This window comes from Puntigrus tetrazona, unplaced genomic scaffold (assembly GCF_018831695.1).
Source record: "Puntigrus tetrazona isolate hp1 unplaced genomic scaffold, ASM1883169v1 S000000116, whole genome shotgun sequence".
Lineage (NCBI taxonomy): Eukaryota > Metazoa > Chordata > Actinopteri > Cypriniformes > Cyprinidae > Puntigrus > Puntigrus tetrazona.
In genome coordinates, this window is record NW_025047793.1 from 1,032,501 (window position 1) to 1,054,444 (window position 21,944).

Genomic DNA, 21,944 nt, shown 5'->3' on the forward strand with positions numbered 1-21,944 from the left:
ATAAACATGGTCATGCATTACAGCCTAGTACAGGAACAGAAGGCAGAGAACCACAACCAAAGAAGAGAGACATTTCCATACGAGGAGGACTACAGTGCAGTTCTAGTGATCCCTGTGAAGTGGATGACATTGGCGCTCGCACGGCGCTAGCAGCGCTAGGCTAACGCTGGCTTTGCAGCTCGGGTCAATCGGATGAACGAGGGCCGGGTGCGGCGTGCCGGTCTGCTTTAATGAAATGTTCGCTCGAATTAAGTGGAGTTTGTCTCTTCGTCAGGTTTGGAGTCGGCGGATCCTGTGCAGTGGATGGGTGCCGTCGGATCCAGAGTCCTCACGACACATCAAGATAAGATACGCTTCCCGAGACGCCAAGCGATGGATTACCGTGATGTTCTTAGCAGCTGTTTGGACTCATTCCGACGGCACCCATTCACTTCAGAGCACCCCGCGCTGAATGATGCCATGCTGCGTCTCTCCAAACCTGGTGAAGCGGCACACCGTCTACGAGGAGACCTGGGGGCGAACGCTTCAACTAATGATCATTTTCGGGTGAACTATTCCTTTAAAGGCGGTCATATCAAATAAATATTCCACGTGTGAGCGGTCTGCTCTAAAATGTGTTTCATGTCAACCGTAACGGATTTCTAAGGTGTCCGTGCGTTACTCTGAGGATTAATAAAAGCTCAACATATACTACCTTTGAAGAGAAAATACTTTCTTTCTACGCTCCCGTGTCTCTCTACACCCGTATGCTGTCAAAACAAGGCTTTCCTACATTTCCTCACAGTGAACGCCATCTTAAGAGACTAAAAGCGTTTCATTCAGCTCCGTACGAGAGATTTAAAACACCTTACATTTGACTTGAAGCATCAGAAGACCTGATATACAGCGAGAGACTCATTTAAACCAGAGCTATTAGTTTTGGTTAACGCTAGCAAAACCATTTTTGTTAGTAAACAAAGCTAAATCACACACAATAATAATAATAATACTACAAGACGTATCTAGTTTATTTCATTTAATTGGCAACATCTATGATTTAAGGTAAAAATCACTAAAATTGCTAACTTGCAAAAATTAAATAAGCAGCAATATTAACAATATATATTTTATTATTTTATATATTATTTTATTTAAATGAAAAGCTAATTAAAAACATGACAGAAAATTATGAAAGTAGTTTTTTTATTTCCTCCAAACATCATTATTCCAGCATACGGGCGCTGAACGACAAAAAAAAGACGGCAGTAAAAACCACAGATTTCTTCTTCTACGGCTAACTATTCTTTTAAGGAGGAGCGGAGAGATTTAAAACACCTTAAATTTGACTCAAGCATCAGAAGACCTGAAATATAGCGTGTGACTCATTTAAACCAGAGTTATTAAAATTAAAACCATTTTTATTAGTAAACAAAGCTAAGTCACACAGAATAATAATAATAATAATAATAAGACGCATCTTTTATTTCATTTAATTGGCGACATCTCTATGTTTTAAGTTAAATTGCTAACTTGCAAAAATTAAATAAGCAGCAATATTAACAATATATATATATATTTATTATTATTTTATTTAAATGAAAAGCCAATTCAAAACATGACAAAAATACGAAAGTAGTTAATTTTTTATTTCCTCCAAACATCATTATTCCAGTAAATAAATTCTTCCACCGCAAAACTATTCTTTAAAGGAGGAGCGTATGGATTTAATTTGATTAAATCATTAATGTCTCGCGCCGGGGAGCGAGAGAGCATCGATCCCGACGCCACACGCATAATCAGAAAAGAAAAATGGACGTCAAGTTCCTGAGCTAATCCCACCGGCACAGCGCAGCTTCCCGGGAGACGAGAGCGAGGCGGGGTCAGGGGTCAGCGGGCGAGCGAGAGGCCAATGCATCCACCGGACAGAAATTTACAGCAAAAATGTTGTTCTATCCACAACGAGAATGGGACAAATCACAATGACAGTCGTAAAAAAGAAGCTAAATGCTACAAATGAGTTGTTATTTCCGTCAAAGCAACAATGACCGTTTAAAAATAAGAGGGTTCTTCTAGAGAAGAGAGAGAGTTATTCTGCAGTCGGTTACACAGGAGGAGATACTGGATGAGTGAGAGTTTGTTTGTAATGTCGTCTTCAGATGGAAAGAGAGGGAATGAGAAGAGGGAGTCACAACACAGCTAGATGCAGGGCAGGCAGAGGCTATAGCACAGCAGCGGCGGGTGATCGTTAGATACACAATGGAAGGGAACAGAGCTCTGAAAAAATGCGGTATGTTGAATCAGCCCCCAGACTATGGAACAAGGAAAAAAATAGAAACAAATACAAGCACAATCAATGAAACCATCGGTGCTAGAGCATGGCTACACAATGCACCTCTAATTATTAGTACTATTATTATTGCACACATACATCAAAGCATTCGGTTTTCTGCCGGTGACAGTAAAAATCACACACCAGCGTATTCTTTAAAGGTATAGATTTGATTTAGGTGCAGTGTGGCTACAAAACACACCTCTAATTCGTATTATTAGGCAAATATATCGATGCACCGCTATTCCGCCGGTTACAGTAAAATGCATACTATTATATCTCAACGCACAATTTTTGTATCAATGCATCGTTTTATCCGCTTGTGCTTAGGTGAGAGCCAAACTGATTAATTGCACGCGTTTCCTAGACATTTCGCACATGGATGAAACTTGTTTTTCTGCTGCTGATGAGTAAAGTGTCAATTATTTAATTGCACGCTTTTAAACACTCGAGCTACAAAATGCATCCTTTTTATTGCATATACCACGATTATTTGTGCAACTAATCATCTAGTTACAAAACGCACCGATATTTTGATTCGATAATGTTAAATGCAGGGATGCATCCCGACGAAACGCACAGCATACCGCTATAATAACGATTTAACTTCACATTTTAGATATGCATCCGGTGAAGCGCGTCTATGAAACGCATATAACACGGTACATAATTTAACGGCTTATTAAATATGAAACCCGCAGCAGAAGGGCTAAAAATCGCGCATTTCCGCTACTGTTATTATGGACGCGCACAGATACTGTACACCGAGGCACCTTTTTTCCCCGTCCAGACTCGGCTGGCTGAGGCGGGATTTAAGATCCAGGTGTTTTTCTCTCCGTTACAGCTGTATTAAAACACGCAGAAGCGACGGTTAGACGTTAAAGGGCTCTAATTTGTCCACGCAGGGCGCGCGGGTTCAGCTGAGGATGTTTCGCGGCACTGCAGCTGCCCGTCAGCACCGGAGCCATGTTTAATTATTCATAAACAAAACCGCACACGGCGGAACGGATGTGAGGGAATTTAACGGCTCTGCGCCGCAGCGAGCCGAAACGCCGCCGCAGACGCGCGACTCCGACGCTTTATTGTACCGCGTCGCGCCGAAAGCTTGTAACGAGAGAGCGTTTTAGCTTGACGCGCCCCGCCGAGCGGCAGCGCGCACGCGAGCGCGCAGAGTTATTTCCACAATAAAGCTTCTCGCGCAAAAACGACGACGACGACGCGCTACGCGTCTTAAAAAGCGCGTTTTCCCGAACGCCGCGCCGCCTTGGCGAATCCGTGCTGGAAAACACGCGACGCTCCGCCAGGCCGGCAGCCTTTGATCGCGTGCGACGGCAGACAAGGCGCGTTTACCTCTACTTCTGACCGAACCGAAGACGGGAAGAACCAGATATCCGACGTGCACTAACACCATCCTGGCTCCTTTGTTGCCGCGCTGCCCATGGACGCCTTCGCCTTCCGATACGAGACCATTCAAAATGCAGCCCAGACGCCAGCTGCGCGCACACAAAGAGAGCGGCGGCCAATCGGCGAGCGCTGCGCCGCTTCCTGTGGCCCCGGCCTCGACCAATCGGAGCGCTCGGCACGGCGGCGAGTCTTTTGTGAATTAGCCGGAGGGGGCCTCGACGAAACGCGCGCGGCGGAAACGCGCGGCCGCCGGGACGCGTCCGCTGTGACGTCAGTGCGCTTCGAAACGCGTGTAAATAAATAAATTAATAAAAAATAAAAATCTTCTGCATTGCGAAGACGGTCGAGGTTATGCAATCGGTCTGTTAAATAAATGCATAAAAACGCGATAACCCTAAATACAGGCAACGAAAAGGCCGAAAATCTTAACGGATTACTGGGATCCTGGAGATTTTTAAAAACTCGTAAGGTTTCAAAAATTTTTTTTTTTTTGCCGTGACGTCACAGAATAACCATATTTGATTATCCAAAGAATAAGTTCTTAAAGGACCCTTTCCACGGTGTAAAGAAATGTAATAGTTTTCCCACCATGATGACCTTTCTTCACAGAAACAGAAACACTATAAAAGAACCTTTATATTTAAGAATATATCACTCATCAACACAACCTGAGAGACTTTCAGATTTGTAGTTTGTTCAGGCCACCAGAAATAAGATCCACCTGCTGTTTTGTGTTTTAAAAAGTGTTTTTTGATGGAAAGCGCGAGCAAATCCCAGACGGATAGACACGGCCTGCTGGCCATAAAGGGGGTGCTTGCTTTGAAAGACTATACTCTCCATATGTCAGTCCTGAACCCCTTCCCCCACACACACACACACACACACACACACACACAGTGATTATCTCTGCTCCTTCTGTTCATACTTCTCACCACGACCCCCGTGAAGACCCTCAGCCTCTCTCTCTCTCTGTCTCTCTCTCTCTCTGTCTCTCTCTCTCTCTCTCTCTCTCTCTCTGTCTCTCTCTCTCTGTCTGTCTCTCTCTCTCTCTCTGTCTCTCTCTCTCTCTCTCTCTCTCTCTCTCTCTCTCTCTCTCTCTCTCTCTCTCTCTCTCTCTCTCTCTCTCTCTCTCTCTCTCTCTCTCTCTCTCTCTCTCTCTGTCTCTCTCTCTCTCTCTCTCTGTCTCTCTCTCTCTCTCTCTCTCTCTCTCTCTCTCTCTCTCTCTCTCTCTCTCTCTCTCTCTCTCTCTCTCTCTCTCTCTCTCTCTCTGTCTCTCTCTCTCTCTCTCTCTCTCTCTCTCTCTGTCTCTCTCTCTCCTCGCTGAAGACCGGATCCATCACAGGAATAAATCCAAACAGAACACACTTGTTTTAAATTGTGATAATATTTCAACATTTTTACTGTTGGAATAAATGCAGACTCGGCGAGCAGATCATATGTGTGTTTTTGGCCTAAAACATCATTCGAACTGAATTAAGTGTGTTACGCCGTCTGGGCTAAAAATAGCAGAGCGGGATTCAGACCAGAAAACTTTTTCCTGAAGTAAAGCCAGCAGACGGAGCTCACATTAACATACAGCTGTGTGTCTGTGAGGGAGACTCCTACTTCTTTGTGGTTAGGGATGAACAGAGCCTCTTCTGGCAGCTGCCTGGCTGTGACCCCGGAGGTCAGAGGTCACCGGCTGCTTTCCCACACTGGAGTCTGCTTTAGACGAGTTTCTCCCGTTCAAAAACCAGAAATCACAACCGTACTCTTTAAATATCTCTATTTATTTATCTTAAAATAGTTTTATTTATTCTACATAAACGTTTAAAGGAAGAAAGACTTGCGGAAGCAAAAAAAAAGAAGGAATATTAACACTCTTTTGCCGTTAATTTAAAATACTGTCAAAATGAAATGAACAGAAATAAAGCAACACGGTTAAATTAAAGGGTAAGTGTTTTTCAAACGCAGTGGAAACCCAATAAAACCCCGAGCCCTTCACGTCACGGGACTTCTGCTCTCTGGAGGTCGGGTTATTGCTGTTCTGGGACGCTTCGATCGGTCTCTCATTACAAAACATTTCAGCAGGAAACACAAAACCGGCGAGGAAGAGGAGGATGAGGAGGAAGAGGATGTCGTTCGGGTGAAATCTGAAACAGAACACTGAGAAACGCTGGATACGCCGCCGAGAACAAAGGGTTCTTTAACTCACTTCTGTGTGGTTCTAGATCCGTACGACTCAGGAAACTGACTGAACGCTGGAGAACTCGGACTCTTTGGAGAGTTTATATAAATACATGACGACACCAAGAAAAAGGTCAGAGCTGGGACTTTCATTTCAGAAAATGTTTTTCTTTACAGCTCGCAATCGCATGTAAAATAAGAAAAAAAAGTGTATCACAATTTTGGGAAAAAAAAAAAGTCAGAGAGGTGTCCTCTGCTCATCAAGGCTGCGTTTAATTGATCAGAAATACAGCACACTCTGTTCTATTATGAAGTATTATTACTACTTCAAACAACGCAGTCTCCAAGCATCATCACCCCGTCCTGTCCTTCACTAATCATTTTAATATATTAACGGCACACTTTTAATTATCAGTGTTAAAAACAGTTGTGCTGCTCAATATATTTGCGAATCATTTTATTTAATTTTTTCCTGGATTCTTTGTCGAATTCAACATTTATTTGAGATAGAACTCTTTGGTAACATTATAAAACCATTCACTGTAACTTTCACTCAATTTAATGCAGCCTCGATGAAAACAAGACTGAAGTCTGACTCCGTTTGAACGGCTCTGTAGGCCATGTGTACAAAGATGCATTCAAATATTTTCATTAAAAGATTTCGTACTGGTTTAACGGCACTCAGCATCTCTCCCCATTGATTCAGCACTAAGTATCTCGTGGGTCGTACGGGTGAAGAACACACGCTGGATGGTCTCCAAATGCATCTCTGTCTTTGCTAACAGGAAGTACAGATACCACACGTTAAGAGCAGACGGGCGCAACAAATATTAAGAGCAAAAACTAACTCAGATGCCAGGAGAGCTAGTAAAAGAAGAGAATTTAGAATTTGAGAACGAACCATCCCTTTACATTTCTCTTTTTTTCATTTCCCCTTTTTCAGCGAGCTTTGACGCACTTCCTGTGACCGACCCAAGTAAAGGTCCAATCAGATTCTCAGAGGGGCGGGGTCACAGTTTAAGGCGGGGCTTAGTGAGCCAAAATGGCCACCGGCGCAGCTTCAGAAACGTCGTGCAGGGTTCGACACGCAAGCGGAGTAATTCACATTCAGGTAGTGAGTGCTCCTCACACACAGTGGTCTGACGAGGGAAAACCGTGAGGAAACCTTTACATCTGACGGATGCACGCTCAATATATTGCCAAGACTCAAACTCAAAGGGACGGCGTACCCAGTATTTCGTCATTATTTAGTCACCTTCGTGTCAATGCTTCACTTTTTCTTCTGAGAAACGCCAAAGGAAACGTTTTGAAGAATGTCCGCGTTGCTTTTTTCCATATCATGACAACAAAGCACCATAAAAGCAGTCTGAATGACTTCTACGCAGCTTGCTTTATTGGGAAAAAAAACAGCATGGACATTCTTTAAATCATCTTCCATTTCCCAAAGCAGAAAGCCGATCTAAAAAGGGTTTAAAAAAAGACATGAAGGTGAAGAAATAATGAGCGCTTTCATGTATCGGGCGAACCGTCCCTTTAATACGCACAGTTTTCAAGATGCATATTCATATTGCTCTTCGAACAAATGATTCATGTAACATCAAGTAAAACACAGCAAATATCAATAAATAGCTTCAGTGGTGTCTGGGATAGAACGATGCAACCATAGAAACATATATAAAACAAAAGAAATGTGGTTAAAAAGTCTATATGCAAATTAGACCCCATTTAGAACAAAAAAAAAAATCACTCTTTTTTTCTCATCACACATTGATTGTATTCACAACAAGATACACCAAAGTTCAAAAGTTTGAAATTATTATATATATATATATATATTTTTTAGACGTCTCTTCTGCCCACCAAGGCTGTATTTATTTGATTACTGAATACTGAAAACATGTCATCATGTCAAACTGCTATTTTCTACTTTCTAAAATTAATTTAAAATTTATTAATTTAATTAATATTAATTTAATTTATCAATATTAATTTATTAATTTAATTAATATAATTTTAATTTAATTTATAGTATTAATTCTAAATTTATTCCTGTGACTAAAGCTGAATATTGAGCATATCCTCCACATGATCCTTCAGAAATCCTTCTAATACCCTGATCTGCTGCTAAACACACATTTTACATGTCTTTGCTGTCACCTGTAATCAATTTAATGCTGAATAAAAGCATTCGTTCTTCCCTGATCTCAAACCTTTGAACAGTAGTAGTGTATATCAGATGCTAGGAAGTGCTTCCCACACTAATAACAGCAATAATCAGCATTTTAAGAATGACTTGCTGACAATTCAGCTTTGATCTCTTGAATAAATTATATTTTACAACACATTTACATAAAAGACACTCGTTTTAAGCTGTAACGACATTCCTCTAGATTATATATGAAATAAAAGCAGCCCTGATGAGCGTCACAGACTTCGTTCAAAGACAAAACCCTAATAATCCCAAACCTTTGAGCGCTGGCGTATTTGAAAAAGAAGTTCCATTGGCATAATAAAAGCAAGGGCCCGTTTCATGACGACGCAAGATGTATGTAATGAACATGCTGTGAAAACCTCTAATGCTCAGGATACACACACACACACACACACACACACACACACACACACACACACACTCGCACGCACACAGACGTCTTGTGAAAGCAGTATTGGGTGAGGAACACACAATCCAAGGCTTCTCCCCACGGCAGAGCAGCATCAAATGACTGACAGTGAACACACACACACACACACACACACTCTCACACACACACACACACACACACACACACACACACACACACACACGTGCGCAGAGCAGAGCTCCGTCTAGAGTAAGACCAGCAGGTTTGTGTTTAGGTCTCAGCTAACAGCTCTTCAGCAGCTTAACAGGAAGTTACATCACAAAAACAGGGTCCAGGGCGGTTCAGCAAGCGACTCCTGAGGCCGACAGCAGGATCATGTGGGTGTGGCTTGTTTTTTTCTTTTTCTTTTTTTATCTCAGGGGGGCGAAGTGACTCAAAAGAAGAGAAGACGTTGAAATCTGAGGATGCGACGAAGTAAAACATCCCTGATTTGTCATCATGAAATGACTGCGGTTTCACCAGCAATTCAACTTTCGGCTAAATCTCACAAAAACGCTCTAAAATCAATGACAATAAAAATAAAATAAAATAAAAATAATAATATATATAAAAACTCATTTTAAACTAATGATAATATAATATATATATATATATATATATATATATATATATATATATATATATATATATATATATATATATATATATATATAAAAATAACATTTTACTTTTTGTAATGATGCATATTTTTGGGATGATTAACATTTTTTTTCAATTTGACAAACATTTACTGTATTACAGAAAGCATTGCTTTAGGATACAATTATTTTAGTAATATAAAAAAAATATTTATATCATTAAATCAGTACAGCATGTTAAATATTTTGAATTAATGTTGTTGTTACTAAAAAACACCAAAAAAAAAACGTGCTTATTTTGGCTAAATGCAAATTAGAATAAACTATATTCTCGATTTTGGATTGAAAAAGGACCCGTTTTTGTGAGATTCAGCCGTTTACATTCAGTATTAATGTCTAGAAGGAAGCCCCGTGTTTAGTTTGTCAGACCAGTAGCTTTGATACCCGACTTCATCCCGGGAGAACTCGGTACAGTGTGTGTCATGAACCTTTCCACCCTATAAACTCTGCTGGGCTTTCCTCACCAGGCATATCAAAGCGTATCAGAAGCAGACGCTGCAGTGTTTCTCATTTAATGAAAGCATGGGTCTGTGTTCTTAGATTCAACGGTCGTTACGCTTTGAGTCACTCAGCCCACCGGTCACGTGTGTGTGAGTGTGTGTGTGAGTGTGTCTGATCACAGCAGGTATCTGTGCCGGTCTTCATCCAGTGTCAGATCCACCACCTCGGGAGGAGGAACCCAGCCGGCCGGCGCCGACACCGACGTCCACTGAGCGGGAGCTCTCTGCTTCCAGGAAGAAAGAGACTGGATCACTCCACCGCGGGGAAACCTGGCCACCACGCTGAAAAGAGCAAAACCTAATCAAACAGGGCTTCTGCTGGTCTGGATCCCGCCCTTCCACAGAAAAAGGCTTAAATGAGCGCTCCTTCCTGCCACCGAACGTTGCATATAGTGCAAAAAAAACATTGTTCAAATACGTAACATTCACAAATCAACTAATTTACAAAATGAATACACGCGGTCTTGTTTTCTGAGAACCCGAGCTAATTAAAGAGACTTTAAGCTTAAAAGAAGGAGGTGTGTAAAACAGGTATGAAAGTGTGTTTCCTTTGAATTAAGTAGATTTTTGGCAGATGTTTTTTTTCCTTTCTTCTAATATCTGGATTTTAGCGTGAACAATTTTGTTCAGTTTGTTCAAGAGTTTTTCTTAAGTGTCTCTTCATGTAATAAAGCAGAGGAAAACGATTTTTTTGCGGTCCACGAAACATTTGAGGGCATGACTTCATGAAATAAAGCCTTTCCTCTCCAATTTAACGTCCTCATTAGTGAAATAATACTTAATAATTAATAAATAATTCATAAAAAATCCTGTGAATGCAGAATGCTAACGACACCCAGCAACAAATAATAACTTTATTATTTAAAGAACTAAAATTAAGCAAAATCCCATTTAATTTAAACTAAATTTTTAAATTAAAAATTTTAATTTAAAATTTTGCATTAAATGTATATATATATATATATATATATATATATATATATATATATATATATATATATATATATATATATATATATATATTTGAGCTGCATGAAGTCAACCATTTATTCGCCAACAATCCAACTGTCCAAATATTCAGTATAGTCTCACAATAACTACAAGGTCATGCTACAATCTACAAGAACTGTTGCTTTAATGTATTTATCCTATGATCTGTCAGAATACTGCATTCTGATTGGCTGGCACTTTATTCACCGCTCCATATTAATGCGCTGCTGTAACTGAAGACTGTTGATTACCTCTTACTCAACTCTTGCTAACTTACAATTCTGCACATTATTGTTTAGAACCAAAATAGGACATGCATGCTATTGAATATCTTGTGCGTGCTAAAGGACTCACCTGGCGTTCTCCTGAACCCCAACGATCTCCACCTCACTGTCTGTAGACGCCAGACTCACCTGAGAGGGCTGGACCTCCACCGCACCTACACAGACAACACACGGCATTCAGCAAAACCTACAGCTTCAACATTCACCGCCATCCTCAGAACGAAACGAGGGAGAAACCCAACGCAACTCACGCAGAAGACAGAACTCAGACAGCACCTGACAGACTGTGTCCAGAACACGTTCATCTCAGTAAATGTGATTTCAGTCAATAAAGAAATGGCTGCATCTCAACGTGCACACTAAAGCACCTCAGCGCCACGTTTAACTTGCACATGATTGGTTGCAGCAGAAATTGGCGGCAATGGTTTTTAGTAATCTTGGTAATTGGTAAATAGTAAACTCAACACTAGAATACTTCAAAATCACGACATCGCATCCATAACAACAAAAACACTAGCTGCTTCCCACTTCTGTCAACCGAAAAGTGAAAAAACGTCTTTTTAGTGGTAAACGTTCACACAAAAATGTAAATTACGGCATGTTTTATTCACCCCAAGCCACCATAGTAGTATTTCACTTCTCCTGGATCTTCTAAGCTCGTTCGTGCTCGAGGAAGCGCCGTAGATCGGTTATATCTGTCGTGAAACTAACCCACACGACTTCATGAGGTCATCACGTCCCCTGAAGCAGATCCATAGGTTTTACTTCCATTTTTGTTTTACTTTCAAAAATACAACGGAAATAAGTGACTCCCGTTTTTTTCCGTGAGAGCGCAGAGTTTCGGCTTCGACCCAACGTACAGCGTTGCATCATACGTCGAGTCACGAGTTTCACGACGAACAGATCCGATTTATAGAGCTTCAAAATAACGGCCACTATCCGTGAGCATTACCAAGCTTGGAAGAGCCAAGATAAAGTGTTCTGCGTTCGTCTGAAAAAGAAAGTCGTACAGCTAGCACGGCTTGGGGATCGGGTAAAATATGCCGTCGTTTAAATCTTTGGGTGACCTATTCCTTTAAAAGCTAGTTTGTTAACGCTAGCATGCGAGTTGGGACGCAGCCATTGAGAGAGAGAGGTCAAACTACAGTAGAAACGAACCTGAGAGCGACTTGGACTGCTGTTCCTGTTCGGAGTGAGTGTCTGAAATATCATAGTGTCCAATCACTGCAGGACCCACTGCAACACACACACACGCCGTTCAGAAGACCTGGACGTCCGCTCGGACATTCATTTATTAGCCTAATTAGCTCCTTCAGATTTCTAAGTGCTGGTTTGAAGGTTAAAGTGACAAACAGTGTTTTGCTTTTAGCTTTAAAGAAAGAGTTCATCAAAAAGACGCTGTTATCCTTTCCTCACCCTTGGGCAGGTCCTAACCTGTATGAACTTCTTTCTTCTGCTGCTTTGGGTCACCATCGACTTCCATAGTGACCCAAAACATCCTGGTTACAAACTTATCTTCCTTTGTGTTTAGCAGAAGAAAGAAATTCATACAGACTTGGAACTTGAGGAACCAATTCAATTTTTGGGAGAACCGTTCCTTTAAGGCTGAATGCCACAGACTGCCTCGGCATTTACATTAAATGCAATCAATAAAGCAATAAAGCATTAATAACCCTTATACTGAAAAAGATTGCTGATGTCATCATTGACTATTTTCCAAACTATGGAAAGGAGCAGCTACCGCCAACCGTTTGGTTACAAGCATTCTTTAAAAAGAGCTGTCTGTGTGTTTAACACAAGAAAGAAACTGAAGCAGGTTTGGAAAGAAAAGAGAGTAAATGGCAGAATTCTCATTTTTGGTGAGCTAGTCCTTTAAATGTTATTCCCTTGGACTAAAACTGACTTAAACTAAACAAACAAACAAAAATCCATAAAAATGTATAGTTGTGTACTTTTTTGAGACGCATTACACTTGTGGCATTCAGTCAAAAAAACAAAAACAAAACAATGTTTCTTTTTATGCTATTTTACCAAATATCAGAATCAATCTTATCACCTTCTTTTGTATTTGTTTTGAACTGCCTTGAACTAAACTCAGTTTTTGAGTCAATATTGGCAAAACTATTCATAAATAATACCTTTTTTTCACTGGAAAAAAAAAAGTGCACAGGAGTGTACCTTTCTCTTTGAAAATGTTGCATTATGGGAAAAAGTTGATATTAGACTAAAAATGTGTAAGGACCTTATTTTAATTGAATTGAATATTTTATTAATGTTTTAAAACTAAAAAGGGCACACTATTTCACGGTTATCAGCGTGCATAAAACTAGAACATTATTGCCTTATTCTACATCACAATACCCAATTAATTATTAATAAGCTGCAAATGAAAACTTTGATGGAAAAGTCGTAATTAATAGTTAAAGTGTTACCCAAACCTTTTCCCTTTATTAAATTATTCCTTATAAAGACCAGTAGGACGCATTATTAAAGTAAACATGGTAAAAATATCCTCGTTTTACAAACAGATAACAGAAAGCGCACCACAAGCCATACATGGACATTAAAATGTAAACTAACTGGACGATAAGGCTATGAAAGTCAGGCAAAACAGATGAATGCTGGTAAAATACTTGTATATTTATTTACCAGCTAACGACAGAGCAGATATCACACGTCAATAATGTGTTACATAGACATGAAAACACAACTGAACGTCGCCTGGCACACCTTTACGTTCGGTGAGGCAGTAGTATGAGACATTAAAAATAAAGAAAACATACTGGGAACAAAGAAAAAGACGTCTATCTCTGTTCACTCATTTCTTGGTTTCTAAGGAAGGAAATTCTGTCCTCCATCTAAAACATTATGACACTAAACTTAGGCAGCCTGCTTATTATTATTATTATTACACAAAAAGACATAAAAACGTAAACAATCTCCTTCAGACACTCTATACAGTAAAGCAGTACAGTAAACAGCTTTCAAGTCCGTAACTACAGTAAACCTGGACTATGAGTGTGTGTGTGTGTGTGTGTGTGTGTGTGTGTGTGTGTGTGTGTGTGTGGAAGGAAGCACATGACGGGAGAATCTCATGAAATCTGGCCAGCTCATATTTCACCCTAAAATCAAACAGAAACGACATGAAATTATGTTTGGCAACACAATTAAGCCTATTTATATGCACATGAAGAATTATGAAATTGTGACGTTAGCAATTAAGAAGAATTTGCTAAAAAAAAAAAAAAAAAAAAAAAAAAAGATTTTAAATAATACTCACTGCAGTAACGTGAAATTTCTCGTCTATTTTAATATTCAAAGTAAACTATTTATATAAACGAGCATTTGCTGTGCTGCATTTAATTAGGTTTTGTTTTGTTTTTTATTTAAAATAAAACGCGCACCAACTCGTAGTAAAACCAACCAGAGGCATTACAGTAAGGTGCATCTTCTTAACGGTCAATAAAATAGTGTATTTGAAAGCTAATATATCCGAACGCTGTTTTTACGTGAACACAAGCTTTGGGGTAAAATACGACTCTGACGTGTTTAAACGGAAAGCACCCTTCAACAGCCAAAACAGTGATCAGTATCTCTAGAAGTTTATTGCGTGTGCATCACGGACCGCTTCTATCGGCGTTTGACGTGAAGTTAGTATTCAGCGTAAAGTCCTATGTACAGGCTGTCGTTACGTCACAGCTCTCGCTTGTCAGCTCATATCATGCATATTCCGCTTTGGAAGAAGTGATTAAATAAGAACCTAAACCGATCCACGACGCAAACGAGAGATCTTTGGTAGACATGCCGGCCCAGATGAAAACAAAAAGACACACGGCAGTCGATGCGAAACTTCACAAGTCTCTGGTGGAAATAAGGTCACGACACGGGTCTACAGGCAAGACAAATGATTCTTTTAAATGATTCATCTCCAGGTGAGTGGAAGAAGCTGGCTCTCCCAAAGAAATGAGATCAAGAAGGCACTGAGTGTGGAGGGCGGCCCTGAGATGCCCGTATAAAACAACGCAAAATGTTAATAAAGGAAAGACAGATGAAGTTAAAGAAATGCTTTAACAAGTTTCCGTCTTTATTTATGCATCCTCATGCTGTTCCAAACCCAAATTATATTATACTACATGCCAAATCTTCGACTGGGTCTGTCACGCGGTATCAGTCAACATCTTCATTCAATATATTTTTTTTAGATTTGTATACAATTCAATTAATTCAAAATAATATTTTTTTTTTGTAGCATTTCTAGAGCAATTCATCATTTTTCGTTACGTAAAACCACCAATTTAATGTGGTTTTATTTTGGATTAATGTGCTGAAAATGTTGTGTTTTATTGTAAGTACTACATTAAGTAACAAAAACTAAAACAGCTCAAATGAGAGTTAAACATTTTGCTTTTCGAATCGTTTACTAAAACAATATTATAAAACCGAACAATAAAAAAGCGTGTAAGCGTAATAAGTGTAAACTTGTGCTTATGTAAACAAAACTACTAAAGGTGACCAAAGTAAAATATTAAAACCTGACCCAATGCATAAAACCTATAATACTATCAGATAGAAGAATAGTATTATAGAAAAATAACAGCTTGACGGGTTCACTTTCATCAAATCAGCAAGAACGTTACCAGAAACGAGCGTTTTGTGTTGCATGCGAGAACGCCCAGTGTGTTCAGAAAGGCATGAGGATGAGTAAATGTCCAATTTGTAGGAAAGCGGATCCTTTAATACAGAGAAAGAGACAGATGTGGAAGCCGTAATGAAGATGAACTGAGTAAGAGATAAAGAGAAAGTTTGTGCACTGTCCTAAGCCTCCACTTCAGCGGTCGAATCGAGTCGGCACAGTCGTGTTGCGTTAACGCTCCTTAAACGTTTGGTTCGGGCGGCTCTGCGCTTCCGTTGACGCCAGCAGTCTGAGGCGGGGAACCGTGATGGCGCTGAGGCGAGCCATCTGATAGGCCGCCAGCGTTTCCTGCGACTCCGACGACGGCAGGAAGGAGCTAACGTGGCTCCGCCCCTCTTGATTTTCGCTGGACGAAAGGTCATCGTCCGAATGCAGGCGGGTCAGTCTGTCCATCCACACGCGAAAGCGCTCCTCGGTCTGTCTCTGCATCGCGGCGAATCGCGTAAGAGCTTCCTCCAAGACTCCGCCCAGGGTCCCGCTGGCCACGCCCATGTCGAGTTGGCCCCGCCCACGCGCTGATGCTCCAGAAGCGTCGGCTCGGCGATGGCCAGCTTAAAGACAGACGGCAGTGCCGAGAGAGAGACGTCAGACACACAGGAAGGCAGAAAGCGGCGGCGTTATTGCGTGCACACCGGCGAGCATGCTGGGAACAATCATGCAGCTCTCGCAGTGCATTCTGGGTACAGTTCACCAACGCTCACATGACTAAAGATGGCTGAAAGATCACACAGTGAGGAAGATGCGAGGCTTTTAACGACTAGAACATCAACCAACCCTCGGAAAACTACATGTGAAGAAATAAAAAGGTAGAAGCGTAACAACTAGAGAAGTTAAAACTAACCAACTACTACTAGTTCAGAGACCAATCAGAGAGCAGATACATTTCTGAACACTCAATCCATCTTGAGAGAGAAACAATGAATAAAAAGGATAATCAATGAACAAATGGCTACCCTAAAGATTTGGTGAGCTGCGTGTAATAGCAGGATTGTTAGAGAGACCGGATGATTTGGTGAATGTGCACAGAAGTAGAGCTTTAAGGTTATTGCACACGGCCCGCAGCGGTCATCCCAAATCTGAGCTAACTAAAAAAATAAATACGACCTCATGGCGTTAATCACATTTACACACAGTCTCCCAAACTTTCGTCACGTTTGATCTCCTTCGTTTTCGCCTCATGCATTTTGATAGGAAAGATGAAAATGAACGCATACTAACATTTCGGGCTGTGCAATGACCGTCAGAGACTGATTTTAAGAGGCATAATATCAGGAGGAAATACTTCAGAAACATTGCTTGTGTTGTTATTGTGATCTAACTATGTTAAAAAAATTATTTTGTTAATTAAAAGGTGAAATTAAAATATCATGCATAAATGATACTTAAATATGTAAAAGTAACTTATTACAATTAACTAGAATAAAATGTTGAAAATAAAATTACTAAGATTACTAAACGTAAAACTGAAAAGCTACGTAGAAATAAAAAATAAAATGACAAAATTACTGAAATTAAAATGTATAAATAAATAAAAGACCATTTAAGATTTAAATGAACTGAAAATATAAAATGAAATAAAAAATAAAAAATAAATGTTAATCCAAAATATTCATAAGTATATATGAGTATACATAAGTATACATGCTATATAGTATTAATAATAAAATAACACTTAAAAAATAAAAGACTGAACCAAACTGGAATCACCATAAACCTGCACAACTGATATAATTTACTATATAAAGATATGATATGCTCCACAATCAATCACATATACTGAGATTCATCTCCTTCCATGTCAACAGTGTGGCCCCAAACAGGCACACGCCCCCTGGTGGCCACACAAGGACACATCCTCACTAACAAGTATACTTAGAAGTATACATAGAACGACCAAAACAAAAAAAACAAAAACAGACTGCAGACACATTACACACGCAAGCCACAGATAGAGGACAAAGACAACAGATAGTGAGGAAACTGATAGACAAGACAGAATGAAGAACATCCTGTGATATACTAGTGTGCAGACCTCCAATAAAACTAACTCCGCTCTGCTTCCTTACAACAAAACTCATTTTGTGCATCAGCAGGGTCACCATAAATATACTCGATTAGGATGTTATTGTCCTTAACTGCTGTTTTAGTGAATATCTGTCTGTCGGGCGACTAGCTGCTGTTTATTTTGTTACACTTGACCTTGGATTTGAAGGCTTTTAAACACTATCCCTAGTTAGCAGTCACTAAAGGCCGAGGTCAGGGAAAGGTCAGAGCGCTGTTGTATTCTTTCCTCACGAGGAGGTCATTCAACACGCATGCACAGAGAAACAGACCTGAGCGCCGCAGGAGATCCGTCATGTGCTTTACCTGATCTATTCAACCGCTCCGTCATTCAGGAAACACGCACCAAACAAGAGGTGAGGAAACCTCACGCTTCCATTTAGAGACACCATCTGACTTCAAAACGATTTTCGATGCATCAGCAAAGGGTCGAAATCCATTAATAAAACTTTATACTTGTGCAATAATATGCCTGCTCTCATCCACAAACAGAAATAAGTCAGCATAATCAAAATGGACTTAAAAAATTAATAAAACTAATTACACTGATCAATTAAAAATAATAACATTTCTAAAATAATTTACTGTAATTTTGCTGACATTTATCGATTTTTTTCTGCCTTTTCCCACACGGCGATTATTTTTTGAAATAATAATAATAATAATAATAAAAAAGATCATTTTTTTTCTTCCAGGCATTAAATAAGAGGGTCAGATAAGCATTTATTTTATGTAAATAACATTATAAAAAATATCCCATGGTGTGACATAGCAAAAATCATAACACATAGTATTTAAACAATATTTATCATATATTCTTATAGTTACGAATAGCATTAAGTTGATCAATGTTCTAGTTTTTGTCACACCGCAGGATACACTGATGTGTCAACGGCACAGATATAGCTATAATTTATTAATAAGTCATATTGGACATAATGAACAAATTGATCATTAGTTTGTAAGTCAATCCAGAATCACCTGAGAAAGAACCGCGATGCATCAACGAATCGATTTGTTCAGGATTTGTTTGGGATGTATGCAACACGAGCTAGCCTAGCCAAAGTGTGCGTTTAGTTACCTGGTGCGTGAGAGTTGATCGTCTCTCCCTCGTTGTCGGACGACGCGGTCAGCGGCGAGGACGAGGACGAGTGGGCCGTGATGTCGCTGTCGCTGGTGCTGCTGTCCTGGAGCACGTCGGGTTTGCGTCTCGCCGCCGCCTCGCGTTTCTGCCGCAGCTGTCTCATGCGCTGCTTCTGCTGCTGGCTGCGTGGGCCTCGGACACGCACGCGTCCGTTCGCCTGCTTCTCCTGGCAGCGGTTCTTCTTGGCCGCCATCGCCACCGAGGACGTGTCGCTCTCAGAATGCGAGCGGCGCGACTTCCTGCCCGCCGTCTGAATGGGCGCCGGCGCTTCCTCCGCCGACGAGAGCGTGTCCGAGTCTCCCAGGTGACCGGAGGAGGAAGGCGACCGCAGGCAGACGGAGGAATCGCTGTCTTCCTGCGCCGCGGCGGCGGGGGGCGGGGCCGTTTCCTGCGGCTGCCCGGGGGCGGAGTCTCTGTGAAGCTCCTTTAGTAAGCACGGCATTGAGAGCAGGCCGGGGGCGGGCTGTTTGTCAGGGCTCTGCGAGCTGATTGGCTCCTCGCACGCCGGCGAGCTAGTGGGCGTGGTTTCTTGTCTCAGGGGCATGTCCTGCTCCTCTGTCGTGGCCCCGCCCTCTGTGGGGCACTCGGGGAGCTCGTTGACCTTCTGGGCATCAGTCATCTCTGGAGGGCGGGGCCAGGGGCGGAGTCTCTAAAGTGGCAGTTGATTGGTGATAAACAGGGGCGGTTGACCTGGAAAACAGGAATTGTGCGCGTTAACATAACTGTGGCTATTTTATTGAAAAGACATAACTGGTTGAGAAGAATGATTAAGTAAATTTTAGCTTGCTTTGTGCAAAAATAAATACATTACTAGTGCGAGATGCTGTAAGAGTAGAGCTGCAGTGATAAATCAATGCAGGACCGACCCTTCAATTGCATCATGATGTTCTCTGGTAGATTGACAGCAGATGGCGCTTTATGATTGATTACTTTAGGTTCAAAACAAGTTCTGTAAAGAACTACTACTCTGTGTCTAATATTATGTTTGCATGACGGTGCCAGGCTGAAAGTTCACAGACTCTACAAAATTATCGTAAACAATAATCTCCCAATACCATCAGTCGTTTTTGAATTAGCATACATTGTGTTTTTGACATCATTTCTGAACATATATGTATGAGACGTATATTACAGGATCCGTTTAACATGCACTTGGATTTTCTTTAACTAAAAGGTTAATTAAGAAAGTTACTTGAATGGTGTTGTAGCTACACTGTCAAGTTAACTAGTTGTATATAAAAGAAATAAAAAGAAGATGAGGGAATTACTCAAACTTAAAATAATACTCAAAATAATAATAATAGAGATTTAATGTAGTTTTTTGCCGTAAGGCCCCGTCTAATGTTAGTTCAGTTTCTCTGAAGCTCTTATCAACCTTTCTGCATGTTATCAGACTTCATTTCACAACAGCCCGGCCTTGAAATGCTTCACAAACGTTTATGTCCAGAAACTAATTTTTGCTGCGATCAAGTGTTTGAAGAAGAGGCCTCCGTCACGACCCACGAAAACCTACAAATAGGGTTCGCTATATTAAAAAAATAACTTAGAGACGGATCTCACAAACTGCAACATATATGCAATATATTTAGATCACAATATCTACAACTAGGAAGGTTTACAGCGACTACAAAAATATACCTGACTTTTACAGTATGGAGAAAGAAAAACAATTCCAGTGGTTTTTCCATCACCTGTGAAAGAAAACACTAGATCTTTAAATTCTCCTCTCCATACAAACAAAACCAAAATTGTACTCGTTTTACTCCTAACACCAAAACCCCTCATTCAGAAACCTGACGCTCAATTCAAGAAACACATGAGGAAGGGGGACGAGAAAACATACATTTCGCACAACATACACAACAAACATTTCGCTTACAATTCAAATTTGCTTCACATGAAAAACATTTATTTATATATATATATATATATATATATATATATATATATATATATAAAAAATTTGTTTATAGTTTGATTAATTTATTTTTCAGATTAACGGTAAAGAAAATACTGCTGTCCATGCAACAACAAAAAAGATCCTTTCCTCCAATAATTTTCCTTTTTTTATTTAAAACAAACAAAAAGCTAATTTGTATTATTATATTTGATTGTACATTATTATTATTGATTGATATAATCCAAACACGCAGACCAAGCCACGGATCAGATTTCTGTTTTCAACCTGCAGCATAACTCTTTTAGACTCCACATCACCTCAAAATATAAGAAGATCAAATATAGATTCAGAATCTAATCGATCACATCCATCTTTTAACCTGCTTACATTGTACATGCATATATTTTATCATCACAGATTATTGTTATATGATGTATATTTCTGTAGTACGTATTTATTTCTACACGTTCCATCTCTTTTGCTGTCTTTGGAGTGAACCAGACTAACATTTCACCACAAGCTGTAAAGTGTACGAGACAAATAAACCCTTCTCACGCGTCTTAAAGGAGACCCTGCTTCATCACAGGGCAGTATTTGGGCTAAAACCGTTTCCATGGCAGAGTTTGGCTAGCATGGCTAGCTCGAGAGAGTCTCGGTTAAAGACGCGTGAACATCCCCGAGCTTGGCGCGCTCTTTACTCGCTATAAAGAAACACCGAAGCACGCGTCCTCGGAATCCGTTTATAAACCGCGCGATTGAACGCAAGTCGCGTAAAACTAGCGAAGAGACGCGTCTCGCCGCGCTAACGCGGACACTGCAGCACGTTCACCCTGCGACACGACGCGCCGCCGCCGGAACGCTTTCCCGCCTGGAAGCCGCCTCAGCGGCGCGGCGCGCGGATGCCACTCGCGTTCAGGCACGCAGAAGCGCGCGCGTCGGTCAGACTGGAAGCAGGTTTGGGTCGAAACCGCGGCGGAGGCTCAAAATGGAAGGGCGCCGCGAGAAGAGCGCGCTCGGTGTCCGTCGACGGCGGCTCACCTGACTCGAATCTGTCCTCATGTGTGTGTTCTGTGGGACGTCTCGGGCTCGCAGACCATACTCGTGAGGGAAACCTGGAGCTAACCCGATTTTTTTACGGAATAACCGCTACGGGTTCTCGACTTTCCGACCGCTTTAGCACAGTTTGCTAATTTAAAATGTCCCCACTAGCCGTC

General features: G+C 40.7%; 2 protein-coding genes across 4 annotated transcripts in view; both read right to left on the reverse strand.

Annotated features, from left to right (window-relative positions):
• rnf165a (ring finger protein 165a) overlaps positions 1-3,971 on the reverse strand; it is a 13,520-nt gene extending 9,549 nt beyond the window's left edge. The window contains exon 1 of the mRNA XM_043229910.1: positions 3,659-3,971. Coding sequence (XP_043085845.1) covers positions 3,659-3,719 — 61 coding nt within the window. The 5' untranslated portion in view covers positions 3,720-3,971. The remainder of the gene's footprint in view (positions 1-3,658) is intronic.
• A 5,208-nt stretch (positions 3,972-9,179) lies between these two features.
• On the reverse strand, positions 9,180-21,943 carry cunh18orf25 (chromosome unknown C18orf25 homolog). Of its 3 annotated transcripts, XM_043229922.1 has the most exons (5): positions 21,769-21,940; positions 18,768-19,520; positions 12,091-12,168; positions 11,003-11,087; positions 9,180-9,940 (listed from the first exon to the last, which is right to left on the reverse strand). In XM_043229922.1, the coding sequence occupies exons 2-5, from the start codon at positions 19,447-19,449 to the stop codon at positions 9,775-9,777; spliced, it is 1,011 nt and encodes a 336-aa protein (XP_043085857.1). In that variant the 5' UTR covers positions 19,450-19,520; positions 21,769-21,940; the 3' UTR covers positions 9,180-9,774. The 3 variants fall into 3 exon arrangements, with proteins under 3 accessions (XP_043085857.1, XP_043085858.1, XP_043085856.1); XM_043229923.1 differs by lacking the exon at positions 12,091-12,168 and having other exon boundaries at positions 9,182-9,940; positions 21,769-21,937; XM_043229921.1 differs by lacking the exons at positions 9,180-9,940; positions 11,003-11,087; positions 12,091-12,168 and adding an exon at positions 13,552-16,176 and having other exon boundaries at positions 21,769-21,943.
• Position 21,944: the final 1 nt, after the last annotated feature.